Below are 24,855 nucleotides of genomic sequence, written 5' to 3'. Positions count from 1 at the left end.
GTGAATGTCTTCTTCCCTGCAGTAAAGCTGTGATGGATCTATTGGTTGATTTATGCAGCCAGTATCGCTTAAATCCGTCCCAACATAGTCTTGAACTGAAGTCTTCAGGAACTCAACAACCTCTGAGTTACAAGCCAAACACTTTGATAGGAGCGCTGGACGTACAGACGGTACTTCTGAAAGAGAAGGTTCCTGAAGAGAAGACAAAGCGACCCCTGCCAAGGGTCCCTGAGGTCAGTACTCTGTAGGGCTAAAATGGTGCCATGAAACATCATTTTCATTCCTGTGATTTCAAGCAGTTCTTGCAGTCTTTGTGTCTTCAAACCAGATGGGAAAGGCTTGAGATTGACTATAACCTGCTTTGCTAGCTTCACTGATTTGCATGCGGGCTGGCAGGTGCTAGTCTGGACTCCAGCATTTAGACAAAATGTTATGTTGCCTGTTGTTGAATAGATGGAAACCTGTTCTTACAAAGACCCTTGATTGAAGACTGGGATGGTTGACATTTGTAGTAGTGGCTGAAATGAGGGTTGTGGGATTGCATGGAGGTAGATAGGGTTTTGGTGGTATTTTGTTTGCCATCTTTACTGAAGATACGGGAGAAGACTGATCATTAATAAATGTATTTCACAGTATTGTGAAGAATCAGAAGTAGTAATTTGCCAAATATGTTTGCCGAAATTTTTATTATTCTGAATTTGTATAGCTAATTACACTGTCACGCCTTTCAGAGTGGTACTTGTAAACAATCACAAATTATGCCTGCCTCGATTCCTTTTCCTTATTCGCCTGTTCTTGTGAATGTCTCCTTAGCTGACAGGGGAGTTCTGAGTTTGGAGAGGGGGGTTTAATAATATTTATTGCAGTGTGGTAAATCTGCCTGGGAGGAGTCAAGACAATATGGAAGTCCCCAATGCCTTTCTCGTTGTAAGAGAGCCTAGCCATCAGCGGGAGAGCTGAGAGTTTGTGTTTGTTTCTGCAGAAATCTGTGAGGCTGGTAGTGAACTACCTGAAGACGCAGAAGGCTGTGGTTCGAGTTAGTCCAGAGGTGCCTCTCCACAGCATCATCCCAGCTATTTGTGAGAAGTGTGAAGTCAGTCAAGAGCACATCGTTCTTCTGCGAGACGGCATCACTGGGGAGGAGCTGGAGCTTACCAAGTCCTTGGAGGAGCTGGGAATAAAGGAGCTGTATGCCTGGGACAGAAAAAGAGGTGAGCTGAGACTGAAAGTGGTCGCTACAGAGTTCGATGATGCACCAACAATATTACGGGCAACTTCAAAGCATTTGTGCTCTTGTTCCTTTGGGGTCTGGCTGAAACAGCAGAGTGACATCGCGGTCCAGAGAGCAGTGCGGGTTAGTTCAGGGAGCTGTGCCCAGAGCAGCAGCCAGGACAGCAGCGTGCTGTTTTTTTTAATTTCTCGGGCCCTGCGCCAGGCTGGGCTGGCCCCTGGCAGGCTGCAGGTTGGCCCAGGGAGAGCAAAAGGAGGAGCTTCGCTACCTCCTGCAGCTGCTGTCAGTATAGGTGAGTGTAACACGGGGGGCCTCGTCCAGGCAGAGCCTCGCACCTGCCTGTGGAGTGGGCTGGGGAGAAGGGCAGGCGAGACATGCCGTAACGATGGCAGCTGCGAAAGCTGAGAGGCGAAGGCGGCAGACCAGGGCTTATGAGAAACAGACCGGATAGGTGCAGAGACGGTTCCTCCAAAGAGCGACGTTATTCACAGTTTAGTGAAGAGGAGCTAAGAGGTATTTGTATTGAAAATTTTGCTCTGTTGTTTATTCACCCTCACTTTCCATTCTCGTAGACAATATTGTAGTGGCAGCTTCTTGGGCTTGAGTTTTATCGGCCTGATTGTGTATTCAAATTGCATAATTACGCGATGTGCTTTAAAATATACCTGCTTTAAAAATACACATTGACAAGCGCTGCTTCCTTTGAGGTCAGAAAGTGATATTCATTAAAATTGTCTCCTGCAGTTTCTCTCAATCGGTATCACTTCCAGCACAGTACATGTCCTTATTTATTGTTTAGATAACGTCAATCTTGTAGGTGCTGAGCAGCAGGCTTATTTTTTATTTATATAGTTATTTATTTATGTTGACGTTCTGTCTCTTCTTTCAAACTCCTTTGGTAAGTGACAGTTCTGCCTCTGTGTGAGTCAAATTTCAATGAGTTTAGACTTTTAAGTAAACTAAATGTCTCCTTTTCCTTTGAATTGGTAGGATGTTCAAAGAAGTGGCTGACAGCATGTCATAACTCAATTGCATGTTTGTTTGGGTTTTTTTAAGACATGTTTACTGTAATTAAGCCAACCATTTTGGAGCAACATATTGAACATGCAGAGTATTCAACAGGATACATTCAGCATACTTCAGGGACAACTGATAGAGTAATTATCCTAAGTTTTCCTTAAACTTTTTTCCTTTAAATTGAAAGTGATGGAGTATATACTGGTGTAATATTGGTCCTCAAATCCGGCTGTAGCCTGTGCAGTCAAAACCAAGACTTTACTTCAGGGCTGGGTTTATAGCAGCAAATTACATAACACTTCATAGTGTGCTGCTCTCTGCATTAGAATTTTTTTTATATTTTATTCTTTTTTTTAACTTTTCAGTATACCTTTCATTATGATACCCCCCCCCCCCAATCCTCAGTGTATTTCAGCCTTTTCTGCCTTCCTCTTACTCTGCACATTGGTGTCTGATGAGAAAACAGGTAAATACACATAAAATTTACAGTTTCCTTTGTTACAGCAAATTCCTTCTTCCTGTGTTCTCATTTGTAATCTCCAAGAGGAATAATCCCATTGGTTCAGTAGCAATTGTTCTATGAATTGTGCATTGAGTAGCCGTCCAGTCTGTTCAGTTATCAGAACAGATAGGTTTTTAAAACACATTCCCACTAACAAGTAAGGCATCGGAGGTGCTGAAAGCATAGGCTGTGCTTGTAAGAGCAAGTTCTAGAAAAACTTTGTGCTTATCATTCTCTCCTTCCCTGAAACAGTACTGAGTGCTGAAGGATTGTTAAAAGACAAGCTCTGCTGCCACCTGCTTACTTAATTCGATTTAGCAGTTGAAGCAGCTTCACAAGCGAATCAGGAATTAATACAAACACAGGTAAACTGCTTCTAGTAGCAGCTCTGCATGTCTGTTGTCAGTCAACATTTTCTTCTGTAATGCTTAGGAAAACAAGTACTAGGAGTAATTAATGAATATGGTGGTTTACGAGGCAATATTAGAACTTTAATATGTCTTCTCTTGTCCTTTCATTGCCTGCCTTTTCCAGTTCCTCCATCAAAAACTCAGTCTGAACCTTCTCTGAACTATAGAGGTACTGTACAATGCTGCTGAGGGAAAACTGTCTTTCCCTTCACACTATGTTTAATGTGGCTTTGGTAGATAGATCTTTAAGAATGTCGTAAATAAAATGCTGTAGAGAAACAAGCTTTTTTTGATCTGTGTTGTCTTTTGCAAAGCGTTGTTTACGTGTCTGTGCTTTTGGTCAGAACACACACTGTGCATGCTGCTTTTTCAGTAATTGCTATTAAAATGCCAGCAATTAACAAATCCTGTCATTTAACTGTTCTGTGATATGACATGTTTCTATACAGATTCCAAGCCTTTTCAGGTTACCTGAAGCATGATTAGTTGAATTTCAGAAATACTAACATTTCAGTGGTCTCCTGGCTTCAAAATTTAGTTACTAGCAAAGACAGAATATTTTGAGATGTATGAGATCTTCCACTGATTTCAATTTACATGAAATGAAGCATTTTAATATCAAACCCATGTATACACATTGGATAACTCTGAATAAATGCTGACTTCTGAATTGCTGTGGTAGGTGGGGTTTGATTAGATTACATTGGTGCTTCTGCTTCTAGTTAAACAGAAAATGTGTGTATTTAGTATATCCTTTTCCCCCATTGAGTCTGTTATAATACATTGCTTAAACTGATTTTCCCCAAGAAAGGTATGGTTGATTTCTAATTAGCTTTACTTCCTTGCATTACTAGTAAACACAACATAACAAAAATAAAACTGTGGTAACTCTTTAAATTTTCAGGAAGGAAAGGAGTCCACCTCCAATAGGTGACAGCCGTCGAGCAAATCTTGGCCTATTGTCTCTTGGCTTCACTAATGCCCTAATCCTCTGTCATTACTTGCTGTGGCTTCCTCTTATGCAGAACATAATACTAGAGAGAATATCTACTGTATTTATTTAAGAAAAATTGATACAGATTTATAAAGATTCCTTGTTGGTTTGAGATGATACACTGTGTTTAAAATCCCAATGTATTGGTATTATACAATGTTTAATGGCAACGTTGACAATCAGCTGTTACTGACATAGTTTATGCTAGCCTTTCATCGTTATCATTCATAGTTGAAGACTGTGTGAGTAAGGGAATCGTGATCCACATCTAGTTGCAGCCCAGCCCTGAGCAGAAAACCAGCAGTTTTTGGAGAATAAGCATAGGCAGCACTTAGTATTTGAGGAAGGTATTAATTTATGACTGTATTTTTTTGCAGTAGAGTTGCAGTGTTTCTTAAGGATAGGTTCTCCCTGTTTTCCTCTGGGTTCCCCATCTTTACTCTTCTACTGTGTTCTGAACTACTGCATGTGCTTAACACCTTCTAACACCTGACATTGTTGACATGCTAAAGCGATTTGTGTGAAAATCATGTACTTTGTGTGAAATGCAAATCAGTTTACTGGAGTTCTGGGATGAGGGGTGTTTTTGTGAAGTCAATGTTTATTTTGTGTCAACAAGCAAGTCATTTTGCATTTGCTTCTTAATTGTTATTAAACAAGTAAAGCAAATATTACAAGAGAAAGCAATTTTTCTCTGTACATTAAACTTCCTGTGCGCTAGTGGGATGCTCTGATGTGCTTGGAGCCAGGGAGAAACCTTTATAGCATTATGCAGTGTCCATTAAAAAAAGTGGAAGAGCTTTACAGTCTGCATATTGCATGTCAAACCAGTGGTTGTTCCCTGTAATGCATGACCTTATTTTGCTCCTCCGGTTTGTCTGGTGTGGGGGAAATTGAGGGGAGACTAAACTGGCTGAGAATTCTTACAGTTCTTTAGCTGGTTCAAGGAGGACATGCATGTTTGAGCTCTTAGAGCCTGAGGTACATGTAAACTCGCCTCTTCTCCCACCTGAAGTAAAAGCACCAAGTTGAGAAAAGATGAGCACAACCAGCTGGTTTAAGTTCTAAGGAGAGCCCTTTTTGCAAGGGAAAGGTCTCTTTCCTCTTCGTGGAGCTTTCTGTTAGGTTCATTGTGTTAAGTCAGGCCTGTGAATTGTTGAAGATATTCACCATCATCTTTTTTTTTAAAAGTCTGTTGGGGTTTTTTTTACTATTACAGTACTCCATGAGTTTTAAGTGAGACATCTAACAAGCATTTCTGAAGACAAAGCGACTTGCTCATTTTTTTGCCTTTTAATAAGGATTACTAAATTGTGATAGAAAACTTAACTGTAGTTTATTAAATTACTCCATTTGTCTCTATTAGATTTTGGAACAAACTCAGAACAAATAAAAGTTTGATGAAAAAGTAAGTGCAGGATCTGACAGTTACTTAGATAATTCAGTTCATAACATCTCCAGTTCATAAAAATACAGCATTAATCCAAGATGTTTTAAAAGACCGATCTTCTGAATCTTTATTTCAGAAATGTAAAAAATATTCCATTATGATTGTTTCAGAACCAAGTCGAAAGGCTTCAGTAAGCAATGATGCAATAGAAAAAGAAAAGGCAAGACTTCTGGGATTGTTTAAAGCTGATAGAAGAAGCAGCAAGGTAAGTGTTCAGCAGTGTACTACCTTACTAAAGAGAATTGTTTTCTTCCCAGATGTATTATGTCTGTGGATGGTGTCGTTTGTTTGGGGGTTTTTGTTTGTTCTTTCCTTCTTTTCTCTGTTCCCTCTTCCCTTTTTCCTTGCTTCTGTTAGCAGGTGCATAAAGTATGTTTAATCAGTGCAGCCTGATGGAGATACCAGCTGCTTATTGCCAGTCAGGCACATTGACCATTTACTGCCCCCCCCCCCCCCCCAATGCTGTGGGGTCCGTGGGTGTTACCAAAGGGCAGTCGTTTCAAGCAACTTATGTCCGCTAGCTGGTAGTGCTCACATTACAGAATGCATTCATGAAAGAACTGATGTAATGTAGTACAAGTAAGATATCAAGTAGAAGTGTCTTATTAACTCTTCTGTGCATGGGTGATAATCTGTTTTAAAGCATTTATATCTTTAGGAAGCTCTCTGCAATCATGCTATTGCCATCTCCAAGTCTGTAAAACCAGTGAATCAGCTGTAGAAGAAATAACTTGCAGTACTAAACTGAAGGATCAGTATCTGCTGGGGTGCATGTTAGGCATTTTTAACTTTGTTTTTAATCTTGAGTTGGAAAATTTGAAAAAGGAATTTCCCATAAAATAATTTTCTTCTGTTGACCTGCCTTTATGAAAAATTTTTCATTCGTCACAGAAATTAAATACAAAAACCCCTTTATAACCCAAGAACATAAAACACTGGGCTTTTAACTTCATACTTTTTGCATCCTTCAATACAAATATTGGTGTCAACTGATTTTGATTGTAAAGTATTTAATACTCCAGGATGTCAGAGTAAAAAGGGATTTTTCTTTCGTTTAGTTTAAAAAGTCCTCCAAGGTTTTTGCAGTGAAATCATAAAATGTGTGGCTGATTAACTGGTACTAAGAAACATACACTTGTTAGTGGACCAGCGTTTCACTTACCCTTCCAGTCTTCTCAGTTATGTTTTTATAACTGTGAAAGCTTTCAAAAATCTTTATTAGTTTTCTGCCCTTTTGATTATGATTGAATTTGGAGTGCTTTTGCTGTGGACTAGCTTCCTTTAGGGACACTGGGAACTACTGTGTTGAAAAATCTGATCTGTCATGGATGCTGAGCTATTCTTAACACCTTACAAAGGACACATGGAAACTATATTTTATGAGATAGGAATTAAGTCACTTTCAGAGTGTTTATCCTCTGTAAGAAAATATTTCCCATTTAGAAGGGAACAAAAGCGTAACTGGGGCAATAATGCTGTATCTGCCTGGAAGAATCAAGTAAACAAGGGAGCTCAGCTTGAGCCTCTAGAGCACGCTGCGGGGCTGTAGTTCCTCTGGAAGAACCAAGTATATTACAGCATGCAGTTTCTGCATTATAGTTTGTCCCCTGATTCAGTTTTTCTGAAATTCAGTATGAAGTGTGTGCTCTTGGAGTTCTAACTCCTGAAGCAGCTCGGATTTAACTTGTAAAATATATACGCTTGCAACCTTAGAAAAAGTTGCTACGAAGCATCCCAATTCTGTGGTTACTGCAGTGGGTTTCTCACAGCTGAGTTTGGGATGAGTGTCCCGGGACTGCAAACTCCTCTCTTTTTTTTCCTATTCTCTTCCTCGTGCTTGTTAATCACAAAGGAGGTGTTACTTGGAGGGGTTTTAAAATACAAATTTTAATAGATGTTAAGGATGTTGAGGATCAGTTAACAAGTTGTAAGTAGTATTTGACCTGGGAAAAAGTAGGAACTGTACAAACAAGTATGAGAAACTACTTCTAAATCTGAGGTAAAGGTGTAAGTCTTTCTTACTGCTAGTTCTGACAAGTTAATCGACTTTTCTTGGTCATTTCTTTATTAGACTCCTGCTTGCAAAGGACAAACACTCTGTTGGAAAAGACACTAAATCAGTTACTTTGTTTAGTCTAGCAAGGAAGTCATTGTTGCCTTTTCAATACAAACCTCTAGGAGTTTGAACCCAAATAGATGGAAGAATTACTGAAACCCGAAGAGTAGCGCAGCACACAGGAGCAAGCAGGTGTTAACTAGCCATAATACATCTGGCTTGCTATTGTGGAAGATCTCTAGCCGAAAAACAGCAGTGAAACTGCTAAACAGACTTAGTTAGCAGAATGAGGGCAAATTAATTAAGTTCTTTTAAGAAAGGGTTTGGTAGGCTTATAAAGGGATTATGTGATGGGATGCCCTGTGATTTTAGGGCACTGGAATCGAAGGCCCAGATTTCCTAAACTCTGCTCTTTACAGTTATTCTTACATTTTTACTCCTCTGCAAGACTTAAGTTGGTTCTGCTTATTTGTTTTATTTTTTTGTTTATTTGCATTATGATTTGCAGTGATGCTATGTGTGTATGTATATATGTGGTCACACATAGTCTGTATTTTAGAACTATTTTTGTCCAAAGTCTTGCACAGTAGTAGTGCTGCAGAGCTGCAGGCCTTTCCAAGGGGAGGGCAATTTCTTTTACAAGGGAAGAAGAGCATTAGCCTGTGTTGCAAACTGTCCTGGATCAGGTGTCAGTGCACACTACAGGCCTACGCTCAGATTTCCATGCCCACGCACATGCTTTCTTTCTCAGCTAGCTCACTGAAAGCAATAATCGTGGTATGACAATACACTAGATCTAACTTTTTGAAAAAAACTTTCTGCTATATTAAAAACATCATGACATAGCATGAAAGCAGAGTCCTCCTGTTCCTCATGGTTGATACAAATGTGTTGAAAGTATTTCTTTGGTTAACTTTGTACTGCCAGGCTTAATGCCAGATCAGGTATCATCTTGTTCTCTCCATTCTAATTTTATGCTGGATCAGTTACCCTCTGTTCTCCTGCAGCTGGCATAAAAAACCTAAAGGTGGCATGAACTCCGCGTCTTTTTTATGTGAAATGTAGTCATGTGCCTGAGGCTAAATCCAGATCAAATTGGCACTGCTAAGCAATCTGGTAGAGCAGAGGCCCTGTGCAGACAATTATGGGGTCTGGAATTAAGTAGGGTATGTGCTAGCGCACAGAAACAGTCCCATCATTGACAGGGGCAGGGACGAAGTTCTCTGCTTGTTCCACTGTGGGGGGGGCTATAGCAGAGACTCGCAATCTGGTCCCTGGTGCTACAGGAGTTGCTTACTACCTATTCTCCTCCTTGCCCAAGAATTGTTCTGTTTCTTTATATTCTTGGTTTTAAATTTTGCTGCTGATAGATTTCTTAGGGCCTTGCCTACATCAGAGAAATTTTGCAGACTACTTCAGTTTCTCAGCAATCAGGTCCAGCACTACTGAGACAGTTTGTCTTGGTTCTGTAATGAGGTTTGATGCTTTGCTCTGGCATGTTTTTGCTGTTTTGTTTCCCTTGCTGCTGCTGTGTAGGATACTTGTTTGTGTTGCAGACAGAAGAACATTTGAGGATGAACAGAGATTGTGGTGAGGAGGATGTTTTTAGTTCTGCATCTACAAGCGAAGGAAGCTTGGATGTAAGTACTAACACGGCTTGTAGATGCTATTGCCTTCCTATTAGATCCCGCAGTTTGAATAACCAGAAACCACTGCTATTCCTGATGCTTAGCCAAGTAGAAATAGCTTACTTCTTAGCAGGCTTAGTTACTTGAGTGCACAGTTCGCGTATCTTGAAGAAGTTAAAATGCAATCCACTGTCTTCAAGTAAAACTAGCTAACTTCACTATAAATAAAGTTTCTTTTGAAGTTAAATTCTAAGCAGTTGTGAGCAAAAAGTGTTTTAACCAAGGACATAGGTGTTGTGACTGTAAGACGGTGACAGTACTGCATGATGCAAGAGTATGTTTGCCTTAGCAACATTTAGAGGGGGCTTTTTTCTTATAAAACCACACCTCTCATTTTTATCCCTTTACACGTCTTCTGCAGCATGGCAGCATTCCATTTGTTTCATAAGTCGCTCGGGGGTAGAGATTACTTTTGCTTTAAACACTGGAAATAGCTGAAAGGTTTTTTTGTTAAGTACATCAGTAGGTTTTGGGGTACTAAAATCCAGTGAACCATATTTAGAAAGGGTTTTAAGTGCCTGACAGACTACTAAATTATGATGATTTAGGTATCTAATTAGGAAGTGTGAATCCTAAATATTTTTGTAAGGCTGTTCTGGTGGATTAGTAATCAAATAAATGGTGTGTCTTTTTGTTGCTTTTCATTACTTGGCTTTTTGTTACCATATTTTCAAAACCTGGAGAAGAGGCTGTTGATGACATGATAGAAGCCTGAAATGTAAGGTTCAGCTCTGAATCCCCCTTTCACAAACAGGTATTTGGAAAAGGAGTGCTGATCTGCAAAATGTACAGCTGACTAGCCACAGAGAAAGGTGACGGAAAATAGTGGGAAAAAATGGAGGAGTGAGAGAACAAATCCCAGATAAAAAGGTTAATATAAAAGAAGTCAAAAAGGAGAAATAGATGGAGAAATGATTGGCTGCGAGGTTAAAAAACACCTACCTCTGCAAATGTGAAGACTTCATAATGAAAGAGTACTGAAACAGGAAAGCTGATTGTAACACTAAAAATTTGGGTGACACTATAAAGACGAATGTTTTAATGAGAAAGCTCGGTTAATATATAGTGCTACTAGAGGGTGATGTGGGTATTTGAAGTATACTAGGTAAAAGTATAGAAGAAACATCACAAGCTCTGCCAAAATAAAATCAATTTGTGGTTAGTATTTACTGCTGTTATAAATTAATCTCAATAACTTGATACCCAAGTACTAGAAGAGGAGGAGGAGGAGGAGGAGGAAGAGGAAGGATTCCAAATGAGGATATGAAGGTAGTTCAGATACTCTGAACTGTCTTCTACACTAGTGTGTGGTGCTTTCCTTAGAAGAGAGACATCTCTTTATTTTTATAGGAAATCTTAAAGGGCAAATCATAAATGAAGATTTTTATTTTTTTTTCCTTGGACACTGATGAAAAAAAGTTTCAAAACTGTCTTGGACATGTAACTGTCTTCTAAAGGCACAGGTGATAGGGAGCAAAGGGATCTTAAAGAGGTAAAAAATGTTTTCTTTTTAGTCAGTTACATGAACATGGCAGGGATTTAATTTTTCCCCCCCTTTCCTCTTAAGAGCAATTAATCTTCAAGAACAATGTAGCCATTGTTCAGTGTTTACATCTTTCATTTCTGGCTTGACACCTGTATTTGTATGACCACCGATCCTGCTAAGACATAAATACATGCTTAAATGAACGTATTGACATAGTTCCATTTATTTTGGTGCTATTCTGTTAAAGCTTGCAGAAGATGTATAAAATTAGTCTAACAGATCTGCTCAGCAGCACAAAAGGTCCATTCTTTGAACAGGCTAGATGGGCTTCAAGAAAAAGGTCAACAACTGTGACGTCTTAGGTTAAAAATTCTAAAATACTGTAAACTTGGCATAGATAACTTGTATTAATGTAAGATAAAATTCAAGTGGGAATGCCAATGAAAGCATTTTATAATTTTTAAAATTCAGCTTAGCAGTTCCTTATGGGCTAGACTTTTGAGACCCTCAATCATTCTGAGTTATGCTTTATTCCACTTGCTTGATGGATATCCTCACTTATTTACTTCATTGGAACTGAGCATCCTTATTCAAAATGAGTGGTATATTATATAGCCATATATGCAAAATACACATTTAGAACTCATTATATAGAAGTTTCATTGAACTAAGATAGGACTTTTGGCAAAATGTCATCCAGTAGAGGCTTCCTCTTTTGCAGTTTCCTCAGGTCTACTTTCTGTTACTGTTTTGGGTCATCTGAAAGTATTTGGCATTTGCTGTGCGGGAATCAAAGCCAAAGTTTTAGATTTATTTCTGAAAGGAAAATAGTTTGCCATTGCCTTCAGCGTAGTGCCAGGGGATACACTGGCTGGATTAGGAAAATTTTCTTGCCTATAAGGAAATATGTGACTCATGAAGTACTACTGGGGTAATGGCATGAATTTCGGTATGCTTAGTTTAAATCCCTTCCTCAGTATTATGTGGTGGTGATGTGCACTGAATTGTAGAAGAAGTAATGATTCTATTCTGGGTATTAATTGGGTGGGTTTTTTTTTTAAAAACTGGGCAATATGAAGGAATGGAATAAAGGTGTAAGAAACAAGAGATCCTTAGTATTTATTCAAGGACAAGTTATATTCGCTTTTTAACCACCAAACCATTCTCAGTGCCATGTTTATCTAATTATTACTCGAATTATTAGTGCCTCTAAAAACACTTGGGATTGTTGATGGGGAAGCAGATTTTCAAAGTCAAGATGGGAGAGTCAACACTTATACTTGAGGTGAAAGGACATTTGCTCACAGTATCAGCAAAAAATAAAGGTGAAAAAAGAAGAATTTGTTAACACCTTAGAGGGTGTAAAAATGCAAGAAAAGAATTCTCCATGACAATCCTCAGAGTGCAGCAGTTCATTATACAACACGCCAGTAAAGGATCTGAAATCTAATGGTGTATTGTAAATGGAACAGAGATCTTTTCCCTTAATCCGTTCCAGTTTTGTGCTAAGCAGATGAGCTTTCTATCTGGGTTAACTTTACACAAATCAAATGCTGTTGAAATACAGTTGTGTATAAATGCAACATACAAATAAAGCAGTTAGAAGTTGCAGCCCAGTTAATAGATTCCACTTTTTGTGTGCCAAAGGCAGACGGTCAGAGCTGGAATTTAGAACAGCCGGGGGAAAAAAGGGAGTTTAAGTCCTCTCTGCCGCTTGGTGTCACTGTCCTCAAGTAAACAGCTGATCAAGATGAAACCCGATATTTGGAACGCAGTACTAAAATTAGCTGTTTTTATTTTTGGGGCCTTCGTGTTTTCATAAATCAAGAGCGAAAAAACAACGTCCCAGGTGCTGAACAACGTGTAGCTCTGATGTGGACTTTGTTTATGTAATAAATCAGCTTGGGAAAAAAATATTTAGAAGTACAGCCAGGGACACTTACCAGAGGATTTGAAACTTCAGCACAATGTCTTATCACACAAGGTTTCCCTAGTTCAAACAGGGCTTCAGCAGAGCAATGTTAGAGGATTTTCACCAGGACCATTTTTAAAATATCTGGTCTTCACTGTATGTCTGAATAGAGGTGGTACTCAGAATCAGTGAACCTAAATGAAGCAGGCAGTCCAGTAGTTCCCTGCTTCATGAATCTGTCGTGGCTATTATTAGATATGTTCATGAACAAAACCATCGGAAAATACAATGTAATTTTAAATTCCAAACAGTTATTAGATAGGTTTAGGATATATGTATGGGGTTTTTTTATTTCATAGTACCTATGTAATTGCAGTATCATGTTCCTGAAGAAAATACTGTGCTAGTGTTTGAATAAAGTCATCAGGACTTCTGGTGCATTAGTAACCTCAGCAGTCACTTCTTAAATGATGGGAACAGCTATTTTCCCTATAAAGGCCTTTAAAAAATAGATTATTTACCTTTTCAGGGCCTTGTTTGCTCTTGATGCACTCAAACTTGTATGCCCTCGCTGATAGCAGGAGTTATGTAATTCATGATATGCTTTCCCAGTTCAGAAGTGGTTGGAAAGAAGGATCAAGTATATTTATGCAAAAGTGACTGGAAATGTGACTTCTCTTCAGCCATGTCAGGTCCCAGGTGATCAGTTAATACCGTCTGCTGTCAAGGATTTCACCTCACGTGGCCATGTACTGTTTTGGGCAGTAGGAATGAGAATACTGCCCGTGGCATCTAAATACAAGTTAACAGCCATCTGGTTTTAACATGTCCTTGTGTCTGACAGTCACATTCACTTTAAATTCCTGTTTTCATGTTCTTGCTTCTTGGTCTCCTGGTAATGCTTAGGATGATGTTGGTTACGTGTGTTTATTTGTACTAGCAGGGTCAAATCCTGGGATAGTTCTGATGCATTTTATACAGCTATCTATGTACTGTCAAAGGCGTAGGTTGTGATCTGGCCTTGAAACAATACTGCTTAGTGTGGTTTGGTTTGCAAAACGTAAAACTCACCAAATTTGAGAGTTGCCTAACTACTACAGCAGTCTGATCTGTTGCCCCCAGTCTTCTGTTACAGGGTGCCTGTAAGCCAGCAGTTAGATGGCACAGGATGACACTAGGGAAGGTACAGTATAGTTACAAATGTTTTCATTTGTGCAACTGTTCACATGACTAGAAGAAAAATAGATCTATTAAATACCAGATATCCAGGAGAAGGTTCACCATCACAGTAGAGTTAGTTTTATTTTGATACCCTGTGATACTCTCTGGGGGGGGGGAATCATTTTATCATTAAGTTTCCTTGGTAAGAAGATAGGTTTGCCAGAGCCAACGGGCTTGTGACTGGCATTCAGAGAATTCCAATAGGTAGCAAAGATGACAGTGATCAACTTTCTGTCTCCTTGTCTACTGAGGGCAGGACAAGAAGTAATGTGCTTTATATATAGCAATGAAAATTTGACTTAGAGGGAAAAAAATTTGACTGCGTGGAGGTTTTACAAGGGAGCAGGTTATTAAAGAGGCTGTGGAAATCCTTATCATCACCTAATCTGTACAACCTCCAAAAATGTCTAGAGAATGAGCTACACATACTTGATTCTGCCTTGGAGCAGAGGGATAGATTAGGTGGCCCATGGAGGTGCCTTTCAGCCAGATTATGGCTGCTGAAGAGATGCAGCTCTACCCACCTCCTTTTGTGGCGTGCACTTACAGGATATTAATAGTCTTTGTTCATGTGAATCATAGATGCTTTTACGTAATATCTTTAGATTTTTTTCTTGCAGTATGTGATAGCAGAAGGCAAGAGCTTGAAACAGTGGCTGCTTGCCACCAGACCAAGTTCTTGCTCCAAAGCGCAAAGCATGGTGTTACTAGACCTATTCACAGAAAAAGTCCTTGGAGCTAGTATTAAAACAACAACAACAACAAAAAATATCTCAGAACCAGCTGAACTACTCTGGCTCAAAAAAAAAGAAAAGAAGAAAAAAGAAAAAAATAGCCTGAGGCAGACACCTGGAATGGAAAGTCTCAGCATCTATGGTTAAAGCATGGTAAAGTTACAAGTTATTAAAAACAGTATCTGGTGAAGAGACATGTCTGTCGGCTGACCCCTGTTCTGTCTGTGCTGCTTGGCTTGTACTACCACAGGATTGCCAACTTCATGCATTCAAAAATCACTTGTCAGCTCTTGCCCTCACCACACAAAAGTGGCTTATGATCATGAGATTTGAAAACATCATTTAGGGTGGACTTCCCTTCTCTCCATTTGGCTTCTGAGCATTAGTTCTGTAGAGGTCACATTTCTAAACATTTTTTTGCAACTGTAAAGGTTTTATTAAAAACAAAAGGTTATCGTGTAGTCATTGGTTGACAGAACATGCATCTTTACATAAAACTGCATGGTTCAGAGTAAAATCATCACAACGCATCGCATTCAAGTTGTTGCTTTTAAAAAGACAACTCGGAAACTTCAGTTCCTGCAGTGGTCTTTGCAGGACATTTTGAAGGAAATATTCTCGAGAGGTGTTCTGAGATGAACAGAGAGAAATGGAGCAAGTTGAATCAAAAGGGCTTGAGTTAGGGCCATATCTACAAAGGGAAACGGACACAACTGTGCCTGGCAGTGCCTGTTTTAAATACCTGGCAGCGTGGGCTTCCATTGCGCACTGGATCTAAGCATCCCAGACTCAGATTTCCCGAGTTTGGAAGGCACTGAAATCTGCACAGCAGCAGTTGCATGTTAAACACTGCCCATCCTCTGCGTCTGCTACCTGCCGCTGCTCAAGATTGAAACCTGGAGTCAGCTGCTAGTTTTAGGTATTTAAAGCTTTTACTCTAAAAGCTTGCCACCTACCACTGTTAGCTAAAACGTGGGAGAGCCAAGTTCAGTTCTCCTCTTTCCCTTTAGAGATACCAGCCGACCTTTTGTCTCTCTCGGGACCATTACTGAGGGAATTATTTCCTCCTTTGCAAAGAAAACCAAAATACTTGCTGGGCTGGAGACTGCCTGGAACAAAGCTGTGAGGTATTCTTGATGTGGGAAGCACCCTTTTGTAAAAGTACCCAAATATTCAGTGACTCAGAAAGAGAGAGCAAGAGCAAGCTTAACTATTCAGACCAGTAACGAAACAGCTTAAGTGCGGTGGCAGCTCTGGGTTCCAGTGCCAGCGCCAGAGATGTTTTTCTATGTTTTATGCTAAGCAGATGTTAGATCTAGCAAATAAGTAGTCACTGAAGCTAGAACTGGAGGAGCCAAATGGCTGTTGCTCGCTGCCCAGAGGAGTGCCCTAATCTCAGTCTCTTTCTAGCTAAAATCATATTCATGTCCATGAACAGAGAATAATCTCCCTCTGCTCCCGAGAGAGGGAAGTTTCATTTTTTCTCAATTAGAAGAAGGTTGTGAGCCTGGATTTACCATATTCTTACTGAGTCATTGAACTTGGGGCAGGGGGGAGGACAAGACAGGAGAGAAATGCCATAGCTGCCTCGGCTAGCAGTTACGTTTTTGCGGAGCCAGGTTTCTTAGTTGTGCCTTAAGCACACCTATGGGATCAAGCCCCTTGGCTGATGAAGGTGGAGAGATGTGCCAGTTCCGTGGATCCTGATGGAGTTTAGGCAGGAGGTTAGAAACATGGCTTCTCAGTAGTTTTCGTGCTCAGCACGCCCAGAAGCGGAATTCGGGCACCAAACTGGGAGTGAGCACGTCGGAAGGGTATGTGTCAGGCTTAGAGAGGGGAAGGCACGAAGCGGTGTGAGCGAGGGAGGCCCAGTCTAACAGGAGCGTGGTAAGTTAGGCTGGCGTGAGGCACTTCAGCTTCCAGACCTGGCTGCGTGGCATCGTTCTCCGTACTCTGGACGTACCCAGTCGGTGCGGCGTAAGTTGGCTCAGATATCTCCCTCCGACGTTTAATTAAGACCTGGTGACACGCCCTTAACCACCCAAATCCTTTTATGTCTGATTTGTTTTTTGTTACTGATTTCACTGAAAAGTTCTGAAGTTAACTCACTAGAAAAAAATAGAATAAAGCAACAGCTAATAAGACCAATAGCTTTTCATTTGCATTAATAAAAGGACATTAAAAATAACCCAAAGACAAACTTAAATTCCATTTGAGATTTTTCTAGTGACATCTCAACCGCTCAGGCTTTGCTTCCTTGGTATTTAATATTACCAGAGCCCCTTAATAGTGTATAATAGCCTTGTAATTCATATTCAGTCATAATTCGTTCAGCATATTGTTCTTAGTGTAACTGGCAAGCATGCAGTGGTGTGGAAAATACCACCTTTAAAGAAAAGTTATCCCACAATCAGGCTTTTCTGCAATTGGATAAGCAGAGATGTAGTTCCTTTAAAAAGTCTTTCACATATTTCTGTGCACATAAAATGCTTTTCATGTTTAAGTTTGGGATGGTCTGGGAATGAGTCAGGGAATTATTAATTCCACTGCAAAGTAAATTTCTGTTTGATTTAGTGATGGATATCCAAAATATTTCTTGTAAAGCTTTCCAAATGTAACTACTGTAGTGAAAAGATTAGTGTGTATTTATGCCAATGCCCTTTATTAGATGAAATCCGAAATGGCTAATTGTATGTCATCGACTCCATATTTCTCATATACAATGGAAAATTTTCTTCAGACAGTAGCACCTGTTTTTGTAGTGGCATAATCTGAATCACATGTAACCACAGATTTATTATATTAGTCTAAAATATCTTATTAGCATATGTAGAGCCTAGATACAGTGAATATTTTCAACACTGGTTAAGGTATAATTTCTTTTCTTTTGCAACCAATTTCTGAAGCATGAGCGCTAATAGGATTTGGTTCTTTTCCAGCCTTTTCTGTGGACAGTGAAGACTTGATTTCATTAAAAGTAGTGGCAAACAATAACATTTCTTTTAATTAGATGATCTCATGATTTCCACACATATTTGTTGTGCATTATTGTTCGTTGGCAAAACTAAGCCGCTTAGTAGCGTGTGAAACCATATGTCTCAATAACATCTTATGGCAGGTGAGGGAGTATTTGCAAAACAACATTTGCTGACAGGACACAATGTATTTTACTTTGATGGGGAAGTTTTCCTAAGTGAACTTTATGGCTTCATTCTCTCATGCAAAGTCAAACCTCCATGAGGCTTAGCGGGCCTTGCAGGTCTCCCTTTAACTCAAAGAGGAGTTGTGTATACGAAGCAAAGACTGTATAGCACGAGGTACTGTGTGTGCTGCGCAGTTGTTCATCACTACAGAAAGAGACCTTCTAATGCCTGTAGTCTGCGGACCTGTTCCACGTTCGTTCTTCTTTCTTAATAAACAACTGTTAAATTAGGTTTCATTGGTCTTTTACATGCAGCTCCAGTACTGATCTTCCCCTTTGAGCTTAGCAGAAATGATTAGAAATAATTCCAGTCATTGCTCTTTCTCTAACTCTCCAGTGTTTAATATTTCATTTGAATTCTCAGCAGAATTTTGGGACACAAGCTGAATAGGGGAAAGAGCGTGACAAATTTCAGTAAGTCTTTTTAAAGACTTTTACAACAGCATGAAGTAGTAATACTTTCAGTCCGGTCCATTTTCTTGACTTTTTTTTTTTTTTGGTATCATTTATACTTTTAAGCAGATCTCAAAATACTTGGGGAAACTAAGGAAAGTATTTCTGGTTTTATAAATGGTCAGCTGGAAGGCCAGAAGAGAAAGCAGATCAAGGCAAATAGCAAGATGTAGCCCTGTAGAGTTCTTAAATAGGCGAGGAGCTGTAGGCGTTGGACCCACTGACGTTTTCAGTGTCATACCAAGCACCTGTTCAAGTGTTTCGCTGGTTTAGTACCTCGGTGACCTGCTGAGAGAGCCAGGTACGACTGATGTCTCGGACATGAGCTCTGGAGGCAGTCTCTGAAGTACACTGACATAGCAAGGTGGAGAGATTACCAGTAGATTAATGATAGTTAGTGTTTGGTTCCCCCACACCCCCCTCCTCTGATTATAACATTTTCTTCTTTCCATCCCAGCAAATGCTCGGGTACACATCTTGATTTTGATCTCTCCCAGTTTCAGCACAGAGATGGTGTGATTTCACTGGCTCTAAACGAAGCTTGTTCTGATTTACAGTTGTTTGCATAGGACAAGAGTCAGGCCAGGAAAGTGCACTGTGGAGGTTTGCCTTGTAAAAACCGAACGGCAATGGATTTGACAGAAGGAGGAAGGGAAGGAGAAACATTTAAGACTATCTATTAATCAAGAATTCTAGCAGTGAAGCTTTTCTTGCCTTGATTCTGGCAAATGTACAGATGAGAGATGCTGTGCAGAGACTGTTTCTGCACAGAGAAAGCCCTTCAAATGTAAACATTTGAGCAGCTGGCATGGGAGATTAGTGCAGCAGCGGTGGGAGGGGGTAATAGTGGGTAGTGGTGCTGTCTAAATTTAACAAACGCTAAACAGCGTGCTTGTTCTAGTTTAGAGGGTTACAGGTCAGAAAGACAGCATCAACTAAAAATACTGGCAGTTGCACAAGTCAGGCAAAGTCATTAACTAGTATTTAATTAAAAGCAACTTGCCTTTCCAAAGTTGTGACACCTTCCTCCCTGCACCACCAAAAGGGGCGGGGGGGTGTGTGTGGAGGATTTGGGGAGAAAATACTCTATGCAACCTGTCTGAATTAATAAAAAAAAAACCAAAACACTTCATCCTCTATCTATGGAAAGGCAGCGCTTTGAGACTTCTTAATGTTTTTGATTTGGATTGTGAACTGTCTTAATATATTGTTCTACTTTTAATTTCCTGTGGCTGAGTATTATATCAGAAGAAAGCATCACGCTGAGGGTGAAAGTAGTGTAGTTTCTGTTAGCTTTGTAGACTGGTATTCATATGCTGTTTAACATCATCTGGGGGGGGTTACGTTTTGGTTTTTTAGGCTGTCGCCAAATAGTTACACAACTAGGCTGTACATCAGGGTATCTGATCGTGCATTGGGTTTTTTGGATTTTGGTTTTTAGCTTGTGTTTTGATCATGCTTTTAAAACAAGTCCTAGTCTATTGGTTGTGATCCGATTTATATGTGTTTTGTTGGAAGTGCTTTACTTTCATCATTTCTTTAGCAGTAGAGACTAAAGTATGGATATCTGGCACCAAATTTTATGTTTAAAAAATCAGAGCTATACTTTCTGTGCCGGCATTGTTATGATTTTCATTGAGTTTGAAAGTATATTGAAGAAAAAGATTTCCTGGAGAAATGACAGCAGCAGCATAGTTTAGAGCATTACTGTCTTTTGGCATCGTAAGGTTAGAGTGACCATCAGAGACTTGATGCAGAACTCACTAGAGCCAGTGGAAAAATTCCTGCTGGTTTCAGCTGGCTTTAGATTGTGCTCTTTATGAGTTGTTAGCCATTATCTACACTAGGCCATTTTAAAAATCATTCTTTCTTGTGCTACTTCAGGTTCTCTTTTGCACAGACAAAGATCTTCTGACTGTTTCACTGTCATCTTTGAAAATGTAAGACCTTTGTTCCTTTTTGATGGACAGTTGACACAGATAAACCCCTTGAAGTTGCTTAATTTCTAGAGCATTTTCTCACTGAGGAAGGAGAAAACCCCAAAGTACACATGTTAAGTCTTGTAGAAGATGAATTGCAAACAGTGGCAAAGGAAGGGAGTGGCTTTCACCAACCAATAATTCATTGCAAAAGCAGGTTTTTCTTTGTTATCTGAAGCAGTGCATACCCAGAGAAGTAAGCAGAAGTCTCAGCACTGCTGGCCCTGTTTAAGTTGTAATCGTGCCAGTGAAAGTCCAAGCGTAGGTATATGTTCTATCTGTTTCCACGGTTTTTAACTTCCGTGTTAGTTAAATTTGGGACTGTGCTTGAAAAGTTTCTGCCACAGCTCCTCAGTGGGGAGTGCACTCCAGTGGATTGGAATACTCCAGTCAGCAGGAATAAACAGATCAGAGAGCTGTGATTTCTTAGTATTTCACACTAAATTCACAAAGGAAACAAGGCTATACACAGTGGGAAATTAGTTTCTTAGGAATAACAAATGTTCACAAGTCAAGCTCTGGTGTCCTAGGCTTGGAGAAACTTAGCTGGCTATGGTATATTGCAAAGGAAAATAAAAATATGAGATTATATAAATATTTTTATATATATATAAAAAGTGGGAAAAAGGCTGAAGTAGCTTGGGCTCCAGCACAGCTGTACTTCCAGTCATTTTGCAGTATCCTGTATTCTCGCTTCACTTTTGTTTAGGTGGGGTGGCCTAGACAAGGTCAGAGTTAAAAGGATAATAATGAGTGCTCACAACGGGAAAAAAATAAAAGGCTAAGGATGTTTGAAGTAATGTTTGAATATAATTCTAAGAAAATTCAAAGGGGGGGGTCTGCTTCTTTATTCTTAACCTGTTCTTCTGTGCCCAGTTATTGAACTTGCATCATTTTAGGTAGTCCTGCAAGGAGCAGGGAGTTGAATTCGATGATTCTTATGGGTCCCTTCCAGCTTGAGATATCCTATGATTCTGTGTTCAGGACATTGATTATTCTTCAAAGAGAATAGCCTTTGAAGAATCCTCCAGGATGGAGAGGAAGCTTGGATCTGAATTTCATGGTCGTGCATGATTCAGATCCTGAAATGAATTTGCTTGTGACTTCTTCACGGTATAAGCATATGTATTTTCTATCCAAATTGTTCATCTGCTTTAATGGGACAAGCTTAATTTCTGTAGGTATTATGAAACAGAAGATGGATGTGTATGACACCTGGATGTGCTCTATCCATTGTTGAGCACGAGAGTGTTGTCTTTAAACCTTCTCTTCATCTCTGTACTCCTGGCCACAGGTGTTGATCCGGGACTAAATATTGAGCCGTTATAATTCAGAATGGTTCGTTGGCATCAATACCTGAGCATCAAGCTGTGAGCACGATGCCTGTGAGTTAGTCTTTTGTTTTTGTCTTCTGCAGCAAGCTGTCATATCTCCTTAAAGGGTTGGTCTGCTTCAGTGCTGTTATTTGTGGCCAGAAATTCTCAGCATGAAAGATGCAGATACAGTTTGGGGGCTTGCCTAGGCCACCCCTTAGGGTTTCAGACGCAGCCTATTGCACTCAGTGTGTGTAAGTATGTGTACATACACTCACGAGGTGCATACAGACATCTGAAAGAGCAAATTGGAGTAATAAATTTTGCGTGTGTTTATGTACCTGTGTTTGTATGTAGATACATGTAGGTACACACACACAAGTTATGTACACACACACACACACGTGCACATCCGGACATCTGAAAGAGCTAACTGAAACAGTAACATTCCTGGCTCTTGACTTCTGATTCGTGTTGCTAGAATCCTCTTAGCGACTCTGTAATTAGGAGTTGTGTTAAGATTTGCACTCATTTCAGAGGTAAAAAGCTGATTTGTTCTTCTAATTTAAGTTTTAAAATCTTCAGAGGTTACATTGGTTTTCAGTAATATTTTTGGCAGTGTTATACCATTAAGAAGTGTAAAACTTCCTTTTTGAAAATTTGCTTTGACAGTTGGATGATTTTATTTGTCTCCCTCTAGCTAAACACCTACAGTTACCATAGACTTCAAAGGGAAAACCAGTTGCACAACTTCATTCTAAATTAACAAAGTATTTGTGTCGGAATTGGATTATAGGGACTGGAGCTGGAATTCAATTCCCTGAGCTTGAGTAAATCAGAGCAATTCCTTTGACATTAGAGAAGTTCTGCAGATCTCGGTGAAAATTTGGCTTTGAATTTCAGTACAGATTTTCTCCATTCATCATCAGCTGTAATAAGTAGAGATTTTCAGAGGCCAAAACTCAGACGTGTCAGAGTTTCAGCAGACACCAAAAGTTGAGGAGAATTGATCATTAATGTTTCTTGTCTCTGGAAAACTTGTGTAATGACAACACTTTCATTAAAATGGGAGGAAAACACTTTTTAATTTAACTGGAATAAAAATAGTCAGTAAGAAACCAAAAATTATTTCTTCAAAACCAAACAAATACACACCCAAAAACCTCATGCCAGGAACCATTCCATTCATAATTCTGGTCCCCATAAAAGTTGGCTATGCAGACATTACAGCAGATATTTCTAAAATTGTATGTTTTATGCAAAGTTTCCATCTCCTCCTCCAGTATAAATTGGCATATCTACAATGAAAATATATTGAAGATGATCAACTTTACTGGTTTGATAGTTCCTATATGTTAAAAGAATTTATTGCAGAAGAAGTTCTTCTCAGTAGTTTTTCAAAATATTTTGAATTTCAGAAGGACATATATTACAAATAAAACAACTCCTGTCTTCCATGAACCAAACACATTGGCTGATTGATTTGAAAGAATTAGTAAGCCTAGAGAAAATAAACTCTTACTGCAATGATGAATTCATTTTGCTCAAGACCTCTGATCCTTTTTGTGGTTATTTATGATTGATGAACGCTTAATACCAGTGAAAATTCCGAAAATCTTTTTTTTGCTGTTGTTGGTCTTTGACCTTTTGAACTCCCTGTTTCCTGAAGTCTGTTGCCAGACCATTAATAAAGACAGATTCTGATTTTCAGCTTGGTTGTTGAACACTATTTGATTGAGCTAATCTATTTTCACATAGTGCAAAAGTGTAAGTGAAAGGAGAAACTAGCCTTTTCAAAGAAAATTTGGCTTTTTCCATCCTCACTCTTCCAAGATTGCTCTCACTAGATCTGCTGATGGCCTTCCAAGGCCAAGTGTAAATAGCCTCTTTTCAAATGTTCTTTCCTTGTTTTCCTTCTGGCTTGGTATTTTTCTGTCTTCTTTCTATACTGGGATTGAATTGAATTTTGGAGTCCATGTAAATTTTTGTCTGTAATTCTTTCTTCTTCAGGTTTCTTTAAAATGCGTTTTTCCACTAGGGTCTGTCATTGGCTTTTAGACCTCTCTTGGTAGGTTTTAAAATGTTTCTTTCATTATTTTCTTCCATTCCGCCTTGTTCCATGTCTCAGTATGCGTTAAATCCCTACCACAGAAATATTTATTACACATTCACAAATCTATATACTAACCCCCTTGCCTTTCAGTGCTGAATCTTTACCAGTTTGAGTTCTGTTCATGTGACTCTTCCCTCACTGTCTTCATGTCAACAAGTGAGCATTAACATTGCCATCTTTCCGGGCTAACATATAAGCAATCATTGAGTTTTCTTGCAGAATATGGTTTCTGTCCTGCACAGTCTCCTTAGTTCATTGTTCCTTCCCTGGGATATGAGCCAGTACGCTATTATCACATCCATTGAAGTCTTCTGCTTTTTGCTTTGCTCCTCTCCTTTTCCAGATTTTTGTCTTTGAATTTCTGCAAGGACTTCCTCTCTGGTCAAATCCGGTGAACAGATTCGCTTCATTTTTCACCATAATGACTGTGTTTTTGTTTCTCTCCTCACTTCTTCCTGTGTTCTTTCCTACTTCTTTTGCGTTTGCTTTTGTACCGCGTGGATGAATATCCAAGAGAGACTTGTAGTGTTTTCCACATTTTTTCCCATTTCCTTTTATAATTTACTGAACTTCCTGCATGTCTCTTGTTACAAGCCCATCTTCTGTCTCCATTTGATGAGATACTTCATCTTGAATAGATAACCCTTTCCTTTTCTGTATAGATTAGCTCTTCTGGGTTTTTTTGATCTGGCATAGAATGTGACAAAAATCTTTCTTTCTCATCTATCTATTGCACTATCAGGCAATGATATGTTTACTTAGCATACATGCACATAGCTATCAAAAAAATTGCAAGTGATGCAAGTAGCTCAATTTGCCGACTGCCTATTTTTTGTTAGCCATTCCCTTTTGGGAATATTTTGGATTTAGTCTTTCTCCCCATATTGCCTTTACGTATTTGTATTTTTGACAGTTATGAAAAATCTATTTTCAAAATACAGCCTTGTTTTTTATAGGCTGACACATTTTGATAGTGCGCTGTGACAAAAAGAGTTGGACTTGTAGGAAATAAGCTTTTAGCAGACCAGAAAGATGTAAATCAGCCCTGAGAGGGTTCATTTTATACATAAATTGATTCAGGTATTTTCCCAAAA

General features: G+C 39.3%; 1 protein-coding gene across 5 annotated transcripts in view; it reads left to right on the top strand.

Moving 5' to 3' along the window:
• COBL (cordon-bleu WH2 repeat protein) overlaps positions 1-24,855 on the top strand; it is a 160,089-nt gene that overhangs the window by 51,009 nt on the left and 84,225 nt on the right. For 3 of the 5 annotated variants that reach the window (XM_075022695.1, XM_075022694.1, XM_075022696.1), the window contains 5 exons: positions 23-233; positions 983-1,211; positions 3,285-3,329; positions 5,715-5,809; positions 9,217-9,300. In XM_075022695.1, coding sequence (XP_074878796.1) covers positions 23-233; positions 983-1,211; positions 3,285-3,329; positions 5,715-5,809; positions 9,217-9,300 — 664 coding nt within the window. Of the gene's footprint in view, positions 1-22; positions 234-982; positions 1,212-1,434; positions 1,745-3,284; positions 3,330-5,714; positions 5,810-9,216; positions 9,301-24,855 lie in introns of those variants that run through there. The other 2 variants (XM_075022697.1, XM_075022698.1) reach the window with 2 other exon arrangements.

The sequence above is a fragment of the Buteo buteo genome, chromosome 3 (assembly GCF_964188355.1).
Source record: "Buteo buteo chromosome 3, bButBut1.hap1.1, whole genome shotgun sequence".
In the NCBI taxonomy this organism is placed as follows: domain Eukaryota; kingdom Metazoa; phylum Chordata; class Aves; order Accipitriformes; family Accipitridae; genus Buteo; species Buteo buteo.
This window is presented reverse-complemented; position numbering and strand designations above follow the sequence as displayed.